A 12,417-nucleotide genomic window follows, 5' to 3' on the forward strand; every position below is an offset into this window, starting at 1 on the left:
TATGCTGGGGTTGAGGGGACTGTGAAATACAAGTAGTGCGTATCATGGGACCTTTGGGGATGTGCGCTAATGTAAGCACAGCCAGAAGATGTACGTAGTACATAGACACATTATTTTCACACAATTTTCAGAATCCAGCCTTTAAAGCGTCATGTACGCCTGACCAGACTCATGCCTACTGTGGCAACAGCCCTGCTGCTCACCTCCAGTCTCTCTTAGCAAGTCCACGCCACATCTTAGTAGAAATGGCCCAGTGTTGCCTGTTCAACTTATTTTCAAATGAGATAAAGCATGCATACTGTTTAGGATTGTTCCTAACGTCCATTGTAAGTACTCAAACAGTAGCAACTAATAACTTCTCTTTCTCTTTTATCATTTCCATGGTCAGTACCAATCAGATATCCATTTGACTCGTTAAATTTATTTTCATATTTACTTTTATGGATGTGTTGAATGAGTTGTTTGAGCAACTTAAACTTATACTTTCTGCAATGACATTACAGAAGATAGATCAATAGTTTGATTCAAAATACTTCCTCCCACCCCACCCCCAAAATGGAGTGTTCTTTAACTTTTGAATAAAGTTGATGTTTTCGTTGTATTTTAATTATCATTTGGCTGAACAATTACAGAGAAAATTAATTTTCCATCATCTGCTCATACAGTTTACTTTATATAACATGCATTATAATACTCATAAATAATAGCACCCTCCCCACATTCCTTTTCACTTTTTCATTCACCCTGTCATTTATTTTCCAGTCCTGGCTTACCCCAAAGTCAGTAATTCAAATCTACCAGCCGTTCTTTGAGAGGAAGATTTGACTTAAGGATTTATAGCCATGGGAACAATTCTCTAGGATGCAATGATTCAGAATCAAGTTGTTGGCCATAATTTGACTTGTGTTTTGCTTTTTTCAATGCTTAATTGTTCTAAGTCATACCTTCGTAGTGTTATCGTTCAGCTTACAAATTTCTCTATCATTTGCAGTTCCAGGCTTGAAGGGTTACTGAAGCCCATAGTCTTGGGGGTTCCACCAGTCTCTGTCAGACCAGTAATCCTGGCTATTTTTATTTCAAATCTTGTTCCATGTCTTCCTCCCATGCTCAGAGCAAGTCACTAGTGGTAGCTGGGCTTAGTCTAGCTGTTCAAATGTCACAGTGATGAGGCGTGCACGGTCCATTAGCCTCTCATGTGCCCCACCTGGTTTCCTTCACAGCATTCTCAGTAAGTAGCCAGTTAATCTCCTTCACCAGAAGACAAACAGGCATTTTTTTCCAGTTCTTAATTGATTAGAGTTTTTTTTAAGTATAACTTGAAATAGGAAGGGTCTTCAACATGTTTGTAGAAAAGTAGATTTAATTTTATGGGTTTTTAAAAGTCCCCTTCACTCCTCTCTGTTTCCTCTACTGTCCTTTTCTCGCATGATTTATAGCCCTGGGGACCCTCTCCATTCCCATCGCTGCCCCTAAGTTTAAGTTCTCCCAGCTTCATCTTTGGCTATGTGGCAGTTCGATCGTTTCATGTCAACTTGAAGAAGTATGAAAGTGTAGGGGTGGAACCCAGCCCGGCAAGCATGGCACAGCCTGAAGGTGCTTCCGTGGGGCCTTCTCCCAAGGAGGACCCTCGGCACCTCCTCCTCTGACACTCAGTCTTCCAGCCTGCTGGGACTCTGGTGGCCACTCTGAGAGTTGCCAGTGTCCTGCCATCTTTCCACTGGCCTTGGATTCTCACGAGTCTGCACCCCCTGCCTTTGATCTCCCTGCATTCTGCATGCGGCTGCCGGAGTCTGAAAGGGACTTATGAACTAGTATTGTACTTATGGACTTGAGTTGATTGGCCTGCGATGCTTTCTTGATATATAATCACTTCTTGATATCTAAGCCTTTCTTAAATATATGTGAATATCCATGTATTTGTGTTTCTAGTCTACCCAGCCTGGGCCTAACCCAGGCTACATTATGTTTTCTATCTATATTCTAAAGACTTTCTCTTTTTGAGTCCATTTAATATATACTTCCACCTCTCATTCAGTGTACCTAGTACAAAACTCAAATTATTCACACTAGAGAAGTTTCTATTTTATTTGCTTTTAAGGAATGACATTCATTCCCCCCTTGTAATCAAGGCTAACAGTGGTAGAATTATTACTAAGTCCTTCTCCAGTCAGTATGCTGTATCTCCTTAAAACACTCATATGCATGTATGTGTCTCTCTCATTCTATGCATATATTACTTGTCTGTCTCTCCTGCCTCTACTTTTCCCTCTTTACTACTGTCTTCATATTGGTCCTTTTCAGCCGCACGTAAACGTCTGCCAGTAGTGTCCTAATTGACTCCTTTCCATTCACTTCACGCTCTCAGGTGACTTCCCATCGCCTACGAAACCAAGAGCTGTTTCTTTAAGGAGCAGACTCTGTTATTTCAGGGTGGTGAGCTAAATGATTTCTGCTACAGCTGCTCAACTCTGTGCTCAGAGCTTGGAAGCCAGCATAGGAAACCCATAAACAAATGAGTGGGGTTGTGTTATAATAACAGTTTTATTTACAAGAACAGGGCTTAGGCTGAATTTTAGCTTATGGACCCTGTACAAGATGCACATTCCGTCTCCTAACAAATTGACTTGAAGGCAGTGAGTCCTAACAAGGCATAATGGGCACAGCAGATGCTAAGCTCTTTTTCTTGCTGACCTACTTCAAAGCAGCCACAATCTCACTTTTACATTAATTTTTTTACCACTTAATATGCTGAGGCCATTATTCTTTACAATTTCGGAGAGTGTTGTTTTGTAGCAATTTATCTGTGGATCCACCTATTTCTCTGGTCCTCTGGGCCATAGTTAATTCTTTCCTGAACATCCCTACTTGTGAGGCACCATTGAGTTGATGTCTGTTCATAACGACCCCGGGTAGGAGAGAAGGAAACCCTACCGAGTCCTGAACTGTCCTCCGGATTGTGCCTACGTCTGAGCCCATGGTTGCAGGCACTGTCTTAGTCCATCTCTCTGAGGACCTTCTTCGTTTTCACTGCCCTGCCGACCATGATGTCCTTCTCCAGGGACTGATCTCTCCTGACATGTCCAAAGTATTGGAGATGAAGTTTCCCCATCCGTGCTTCCAAGGGTCATTCTGCCTATACTATTTCTAAGATAGATTTCTTTGGCTCGCTGGTAGCATAGTGGATTATGAGTTGGGTTGGTAATCACAAGGCCAGCATTTCAAAACCAGCTGCTTCACAGGAGAAAGATAAAGCTGTTTAATTCCACAAGGAGCCACAGCCAAGGAAACCCACAGGGGCCATTCTCCTCTGTCCCATAGGCTTGTTATGACTCAGAAGTGACTCAAAGACAGTGGGTTTACATATCTAACTACTACATTCTACGTTTCTTGAGAATATAGAGTTTGAAAACTGGATAATTTATGCTTTAAAGCTATTTATAAGGTTTTCAGTGGCTTTTTCCTCTAAAGTGTAGAGCCCAGCTCTCCTTCATTGGTCCTGAAGGAAGAAGAGCCGAAGAAACAAGTTCAAACTCTACTGAAGGCATTAGTCAAATTACACCCCAGAAATTGATGGATGTCCATTGAAATATTTCAGAAAACTTAAGAAGCACTGGAAGCACCCATCTGTGTATGACAGGAAACTTGGAAGACAGCTAGTTGGCCAACTGACAAGAAGAGATCCATATTTGTGCCCATTCCAAAGAAAGGGGACCCAATAGAATGCTCAGTCTTTAGAACAGTATCAATGATATTGTAAACAAGTAAGTTTTTGATGATCTTCAGCAAATGTTGTTGGCTGTGTTTCATTGCCTGTGCAGAGGCATTCCCCTGTGTGGACCATAACAGACTGTGGATAGTCTGGATAAGAATGGGACTTCCCAAATGCTTGATTGTGCTTATGTGGAACCTCGACATGGATGAAGAGGCAGTTGTGCTAACAGTACAGAGGCATACTGCATGGTTTAAGATCAAGAAAAGTGTCCGTGAAGGTTGTATCCTTTCAACATACCTATTTCATCTGTATGCTGATCACATAATCAGAGAAACTGGTTCATATGAAGAAGAATGTAGTGCTAGGATGGGAGGAAGACTTATTAACAATCTGAGGTCTGCAGATGATACAATCTTGCTTGCTGAAATTGAGGAGGATGAATTAATTGAAGCACTTGCTGGTGAAGATTGTGGCCTTCAGTACAGACATAAGCTCAATGTAAATAAGGCCCAAAAAACACCACAATTGGAACAATAGGTAACATCATAATAAATAGAGAGGTGTTGGAAGTTGTCAAGGACTTTATCTTTCTTGGATCCATAATCAGTGCTCATGCAGTGCTCATGCAGTAAAGAGGTCAAGGGACAGCTTGCATGGGGTAAATCTGCCGCACAAGATCTCTTTAGAGCAGCGGTTCTCAACCTGTGGGCTCACCTAATACATCCTGCATATCAGATATTTACATTATGACTCATAACAGTAGCAAACTTAGGGTTATGAACTAGCAAAGAAAATAGTTTTATGGTTGGGGGTTACCACAACATGAGGAACTGTATTAAGGGGTTGCGGCATTAGGAAGGTTGATAGCCACTACTTTAGAGTATTGAAGAGCAAGGATGTTACTCAGGAATAAGGTACGCTTGACCCAAGCCTTGGTATTCTCCATAGCATCCTATGTATGTGAATGTTGGACATTGAATAGGAAGAGTAAAGCAGAGTCAATGTATTCGAATGGTGCTAGAGAAATGTATTGAAAGTGATATGGACAGTTGAAAGGACATACTGATCTGCATTGGAAGAAGTCAGGCCAGAGTGCTCCTTAGAGGCACGGATTGCAAAACTTGATCTTACATACTTTGGACATTTTGTCAGGCGAGGCAAGTCCCTGGAGAAGAACATCATGCTTGGCAAAGTGGGGAGCCACTAACGAAGGGGAAGGCCCTTGAAAAGATGCACTGACATAGCGTCTGCATCAATGGACTCGGGTATAGGAACAATGTGAGGCTGACACAGGACCGCGCAGGGTTTCGTTCTTCTGTGCATATGCTGCTGTGTAGCGGAGCCGGGTCAATAGCACCGGACAGCAACAGCATCACACGCCGTGTTTGCATGCTCTTTGTGCAAATAGGAGATTATTCTCTGTAGGCTGCATTCATAATTTAAACCCTCATTTACAAGAATGATAGCACACCATAGTTCAGTCTGTTTACTTGATGTGTTTAAATTCACAGAGGCAAATAAAAAGTGGTGTGTTTTGGAAGGAGGTTTCTTGAGTTACTATGAAAATGATAAGTCTACCACACCTAATGGCACTATTAATATCAACGAAGTTATCTGCCTGGCTGTAAACAAAGAAGACTTCTATTTAAGTACCGGGTACGTATGACATGAAAAACCTAAAAAGTAAAATGTGTTTTCAGATATTTATCACAACAGGTAATGAGTTTTGTTATCAATTCCATTTTCTGTGTGCTTCTCATAGAAGGGTTTCGTTGCCTATGATGCTTGCTGATTTTGGAAGTTTTGATGACTCTTAGAGATGGGAATTCAGTGAAATTTCGGAAAATTAAAATATTACAATAGGTGATAAGAAAAGCTATCGTGTTCCTACCTTATCTTAGGGAAATTCCCAACATTCCATTCTTGAATGTTACAGTTTTAAAATTTTTTTATGATTTGGAAAAATGTGAACATAATTTTCAAAGTTCTTTTTAAGAAAATCATGATTGAAACAGATCACAAAATATAACGTTCCAATTAAGTTTTTTACACTAATGTAAATATAATATGCATATTCAACAGCATATCAAAATTCTAAATTCTGTAAAGCTCGACTCTGGCATCTTATGGTCTAAAAATTGCAATGAAAAGTTGTAGGGTAATATATTTGACTCGCAAAATAATTTAATGGGATTATCGTGAGGGATTTTAGAAACAAACCATCTGATATCATTGTGAGAAATCTTATCAAATTTCCTGGGATAAGGGTTTTTAAAAATAACAATATTGAACATTTTAAAAATTACATAGGTGCATAGAAATTTTATATTAAAACTTTATGGTCAAGGGGAGGTTTGCTAATCTATGTTATTTTCATAAAATGAAATAAAATATATTAATACCATTAAATAATAACTTGTGTTAACTTGTTTTGTACTTAAAGTAAGTTTTTTTTATGGAAATGAAACTGTTTATTGCTTGGTCTCTTTTTTTCTAACCATAATAATCTTTTTGTTCTAAGTGAATAATTAATTGTGACTAAACATAGAATGTTAAAGTAAGCTAATTTATTTATTAAGTTTCTTAATAAATATTTATGAAGTACATTTATATATGTGAACACATATTTTATATATATATAATCTTAAAGCTAATATTGACTGTGTCAGTATGTAGCCATTCAAAATATAAAGTTCACATTGAACTGAAATTGATACAAATAGATTTTTAGCCAGTGAACACCTACAAGGAGACAAGACTAAAAATAATTGTTGTAGCCAGATTCTGAGTTTCCTTACATAACAGGTTATGAATTTGAGCTCAAGTATGTAGGCAATCAGCAGTTACATACATTTGTCTTTTAGGAAGTTATGTGGGAATGGTAACGAAGAGAATGAGGGGAGCTTTAATTAATCAGAAATTGTCCAGAGTAAGAGATTATTAAAATGAGATAATAATGAGTTTGAGAGAATCTTATGACTAAAGAATCAGTGTAAGGGGAAGAATAAATAAATCTCTAAGGTTATAAGCTAATTGAGGAGATAGATGATGACGCTAAAAATAAGGGCATGAGGCGGATATAACAGGTTTGGTGCTAGAAAAGAGGAAAGAGGATACTTTTATTATAAGGTATTTTGATGTTTCTCTGGTAAAGAAACACTTAGCAAGTTCTAGGAAATGGCTAGAGTAACAGATGAGGAACTCAGAAGAGATCTCAGTATAAGAGGTTGTACTCCTAATTCATCTACTGGAGGGATATGAAATTTGGGGATAGGGTTTGATGCCTTCAGAAGAGGATTAACTGGAGAACTATTGGGACAATTCTTGCATTGACCAATTAGTCAGAATAAAATCAAGAAGTGGTTGGAGAGAATGGAGGAGAGCAAATAGACTCTTGTCGTGCTTGCATGACTGCAGGAGGGGGGACTTCAGTGACCAGAAGGATAATCCTTTTGTGTGATCTAGTCTATTCTCTTTGATCAATGGAATAAAATGCTTTAACAACTTTCACAGCATCCTCTCATTTTTCTAAGCAATTTAATAATCAATTCACGCTTTGCCTTATTTGCCCTCCTAAGGAGCAAGCTGCGTAACTGATGATATGTCTTTATTCCTATCAACTGCAGGCCCATCTTCACCTTTGAGATCTACCTGCCCTCAGAACGCGTGTTTTTATTTGGAGCTGAAACACCTCAAGCCCAAAGAAAATGGATAGAGACAATTGCCAAGGTATTTCATTATTGCATTATTATCTGAACTTCAAGGAGCCTTGGTGACTCAGTGAATAAGCACACAGCTGCTGACTGAGAGACTGGGGATTCAAACCTTCCGTGACTCCATGGGAAAAAAACCTCTGGCAGTCTGCTGCCAGACCATCAGAGAAATGCCCCTGCCTTACAGCAACACGCAGCAACGTTCTAAACCTAGAGAAAATCCTCAACCGGAGACGGAGCTTCAGGATTCCACGGACACGTTGGCAGAGAAAGAATGGATGTAGGACCGTGAAGAGATTATTCTTTGCATCAAAATATTTTTCTAGTTAAGATCTTTTTAGTATTTTTATCATTTTGCTGTATGCCTTTATATAGGCAGACACCTTATTCATGCTTTACCCAATGGGGAAAGAGAAAGAGTGAGTAAAAAGCATCAATGGAGGAATACATTGAAGGTTGATTTTGAGAAAGTTGTTTCAAATCAAAGATAATACCTTCCTCTTCCATCACCTCTCTGCATGTAACAAGAAAAGTGGTTAAAAAGGCTACCATTTGAAGATACATGATAGAAGTTCAGCTTTAAGACAGACTGCAAGGTTAAGTAATTGTTTTTAAAATTTGAGTTAATTTAGAAATCGTTAAAATCGTTTTTAAAGCATTAATTTTTCCGCTCTGTCGCATGTATAAAAGGAGAAATTTCCTATTTTCACTGTCTTTATTACCTTTCTGTGTTTGTTTTAACAGCATTTTGTTCCCTTTGTTGCTGAAAACCTAACAGAAGCTGACTATGACTTGATTGGTCAACTCTTCTACAAAGACTGCCATGCCCTGGATCGGTGGAGGAAAGGCTGGTTTGCTATGGCCAAATCTACTTTGCGCTTTTGCCTTCAAATGCAAGAGTCTCAGGAAGACCGAATGTACTTAAGAAGACTGCAAGAGCTAAGTAAGGTGGTTTCTCTCCTAGGCCTGTCTTGACTCACACCTATTTTATGCCATATGCAAATTATAATTTGAGTTTAAAAGTTGGCGGCACCCTCCTGAGCATATGGCTGAGTAATATTACTATGCTTTTACATGTATTTGGCAAATATTCTTAAATATATCTATCTAAAAATATTCTGACATTAATTTTAATACAATGCTTCTGACCCTAATACCCAGAGTTAGGTCTAAACTTTATATACTAAGGATTCAAAGTCTTTCTAAGACTTCCAGTATCAGCAATAAGCTCTAAATTTCACAGATCACCTACAAATCTGACTACAAAGTAGGATTCCGACTACCCTCTGAGATTTCAAAATTTTCTAGAATGACTCAACTCAACACAGTGCTATTCTTATAGGTGTCATGTTATTAGAAAGGAGAAGAATTATGAATTGTAGCAAGTGGAGATGCATAGAGTAAAATCTAGAGAGATCCAACATGTGGCCCGTCAGGGTTCCTAAGCACACATTACAATCCTGGCTCATTGATGCCCATCAGCCCATCACCAGCCAGAAAGCTCACTTGAACTTCAGCGTCCACTGTTTGTACTGGGTTTCATTACCTAGGCAGGATGATAGAATAATTGTCCTTGTGATTGAACCCAGACTTCAGTTATCTCTACTTTGGGCTGCTGGGCAATATCATCTGGTGTGGGTTTTTGATTTTAATAGTTCAATCCTGAGTCTTCTCATTATTATCATATATTAAAAATAACCTGAAATTTTTTTTAAAAATACAGAAAGCGTAATCCCTCAAAAATGCCCCAGTTTTAGAAATTATCTCCCAGGAATCAGGGACAAAGCCCCAATTCTTTGGGTAGAGTAATTCCTTGTCCTACAATTCTTTAAAAATAAACCTATCCTTTACTTCTCCAGCAATCAGCACAATGGTTCAGAATGGAGAAAAATTGGATGTCCTGATCCTAGTAGAAAAAGGAAGGTAAGTGGCACATTGTTGCTGTTTGTTCTATATTCCAGTAGCCAAGGGGGATATAATGAAACATTCTCCTTACTTTCTTGGCATAAAATCCATCATTTGAAATCCTGATGGAAATTTTCTAAATCGTGTTCACATCTCTGTGCCTACTCTTCTCTTCTCTAAGCATCTTACCCCCAATGAAGTGTACACTTTTTTAGGACACATACTCAGCAATGCTATGAATTGCAGCGTTTTTCTACATAATTAAAGTCTTTGAGACATTCACATACAAGTGTTCAGTAACCCTCTGGTGATTATGAACATATTTCAGTATAGAGGAGTGGATATAAATGACTTCATTTTGTACATGAGTCATCCATACCTAAATTTCTAGAAGATATATACATTTACTCAATAAGTATTTATTAATCATCAACAGTTATAATTAGAAGATGAAAACAATGAAGTGGACAAAGTCTTTAATATCATGAAGCATATATAAACCATGGGGGAAACAGATTAAAATTAGACTAACATAGAATTATGTAGTATTATGTCACCCAATCTTAAATGCTATACAGAAAATATAAGGCTGGTAAAGAGAATGAAGGAACATGATGGGGCAATCCTGTGTTCTTGATGGGGTGGCACGAGAGTATCTTCGATTAGAGAGGCTCAGGATGTGAAGAAGCAAACCACACAGCAGTGCAGATCGAGCATTCTGGACATTCAGAGTACATTCAAAGACTCAGAGTTGTCCTCAGCATGCCCCAGATCTGCAGGACGCTCCTCCAGCTGTCATTGTTCAGTGTCATTGAGTCTCTTCCACCCCATCGCAACTCAACAGAACAGAACTCTGGTCAGCTCCTCTCTCTGGTGACCTGCCTCTATCCGGGGAGCTTCAAGTGAGCCATGAAGTTGGGAAGAATAACATCAGGGAATATAAAATAGTACTGGCCATGGCATCGGAGGATTTGAATTTTGTTCTAAGGGTGGTAGTCTGAGAACTGGGGAGTGAAATGATCTGACCTATGTTTTAAAAGGACTATACTAGCTGCTAGATCGAGAGACTTTTGTCATGAGAACTGTCTGCTTGTGCCAACGTAGTTCATTTTATACAGATTAATATGAGGCTAGTCTCAATGAAGTGGGGTTGAAGATATCCCGAATGTCTGACTTTTCCATTATAATCTTCCACTGTGTGATCCCCCCTATCAGCCAGCACTCCTCTTAGGTTATTCCCTTGCATCTCGGGGTTCTAAAATTTGCTGAAATGGTTCACCGAGCTCACAGATCCATTAAGGAAATGCCTCTTGTGGTTGTGACAGCTCAATGAGCCCACACCCAAAGTTCACACCTCTGGCTTGAGGATCCTACTAATTTCTACAAAATTGCTGCTCCATACTCACAAGGTTGCAGAAACTGGTGAATGGAGTCAAGCCATAGGCTGTTTGCTCAGGTCTCAAAAGCTAGAGTCAGATGGCTATAAGCAGGATATAAAAGCCAGTGGGCAAAATTTGCCCACACCACTCTGCACAGCAACAGAGAGAAACTCCCATAAGTAAAAAGAGGTCTCACTCGGTAAGCTATCAAAGGAGCAGACAGACTCATAGCAAGTCCTGGCCCAGTAGTCTTTTGGGATGATAACTGCTATAAGATTGGAATTCATCATTGATGACGGAGCTCATCTTCTGCACATTCTCAGTCTGGAGGAGGGTGTCACAGAGAAGGCCTCTCGTAGCCCTTGCCACTTTTGACTGCTCCTTACTGACTTCTGTACTCTCTCACCATAAGTTGTGATACCATTCTAAGCTTCTCACCTCGTTCATGATAAAGATGTCTATCTCCTAGGACAGCTACCTCCTAACAACCGATCCAACAAAATGACATGAATTTACCAAAATTCTAGCTCATGACTTCCTCTCTTATCTTATTCTGATAATATTGGAGGTTTCCCCTTCCAATTAGTATAGACTAGTAACTCCAAATGTGTATCTCCACCTCATCCATACGTTTGTCCACAAAAGCCAAGAAAAAAAACCTGCTTCTCTAAGGCCATGGCGCTGTGGAGCGGGTGGCGATATGAGGAAGGTAAAGCTGACAGGATCAGCTAGTGGACTAAATGTGGAAAAAATGAAGTCGAGGGCCAAGGACAACTTCAAAGTTGTTCTCCTGAGCAATTGCACGAATGGCAATTATTTTTAAAGCAACAAATACTTAGAGAGTGTGTTAGGAGTCTTTTTAAATTTTAGGGACTGGATCAAGAATTTTTTTTTGAAAATGCTATCTCTGAATGTCTGCATGACAGCAGTAGTGGCTGGCCATTTGAAAGTTCAGGTCTGGCCTGCGTGATGCTGATGCAGCTAGAGATATGAATTTGGGAGTCATGGACATATTCATATCACCTGCCCAAGGAATCGACAGGCTGACTTCCAGAATGTTTTGGGATCACAAAGAAAAGACTGACCCAGGAAAGAGCACCTGTTCATCCAGAATAATTATGGCGGTCTGGTTTCTTGAGAAAATTTTTTTTGTTTTTGGTGTTTTTTTTCCTCTTCCCTTTGATTCTTGTTGATTTTACTTTTTAAAAAAAGCTTCTAAGTTACACTGATACATAATGTAAGGTTATTTGCAAAATGCATAGATTCCTTCCCTGGTTATTTTCCTTGACTTTGAACAGTGACCTGAACTGTCTTTCCCTCAACTCCTTGAGAAGACATCAGTGCCATAGCCAGCCAGGAACCTAGTGCTGAGCAGATATTTGCATCTAATGTTTGCTTTTTTATTCACCGGCAGCACGAGGGCTTTGCATGTTCCCTTACTTTCATCTGGATTTATCTGGCTCATGATACGTTAGACTCTGGGTTTTGGTACAAGATCATGCAAGTGTTGCTTGTACTATTAGTCAGGGTCCTGTTATATTCTATGCACAGAAATAATGAATTGGTTACTGTTGAGTGGCTTCCCAGCAGTGGCACCCCATGTGTGTCAGAGAGGAGGTGTGCTACATAGGGTGTTCAATGATTTTGGAAGTTAATCATCAGGTCCTTCTTTTGAGGTACCTCTGAGTGGACTTGAATCCCTAACTTT

General features: G+C 39.4%; 1 protein-coding gene across 2 annotated transcripts in view; it reads left to right on the forward strand.

The window, feature by feature from the left end:
• The window catches only part of ARAP2 (ArfGAP with RhoGAP domain, ankyrin repeat and PH domain 2), a 270,205-nt gene that overhangs the window by 164,350 nt on the left and 93,438 nt on the right, over positions 1-12,417 (forward strand). For both annotated transcript variants that reach the window (XM_075544450.1, XM_075544452.1), the window contains exons 16-19: positions 5,224-5,368; positions 7,339-7,441; positions 8,170-8,368; positions 9,285-9,348. In XM_075544450.1, the coding sequence (XP_075400565.1) occupies positions 5,224-5,368; positions 7,339-7,441; positions 8,170-8,368; positions 9,285-9,348 (511 nt within the window). The remainder of the gene's footprint in view (positions 1-5,223; positions 5,369-7,338; positions 7,442-8,169; positions 8,369-9,284; positions 9,349-12,417) is intronic.

The sequence above is a fragment of the Tenrec ecaudatus genome, chromosome 3 (genome assembly GCF_050624435.1).
Source record: "Tenrec ecaudatus isolate mTenEca1 chromosome 3, mTenEca1.hap1, whole genome shotgun sequence".
Classification (NCBI taxonomy): domain Eukaryota; kingdom Metazoa; phylum Chordata; class Mammalia; order Afrosoricida; family Tenrecidae; genus Tenrec; species Tenrec ecaudatus.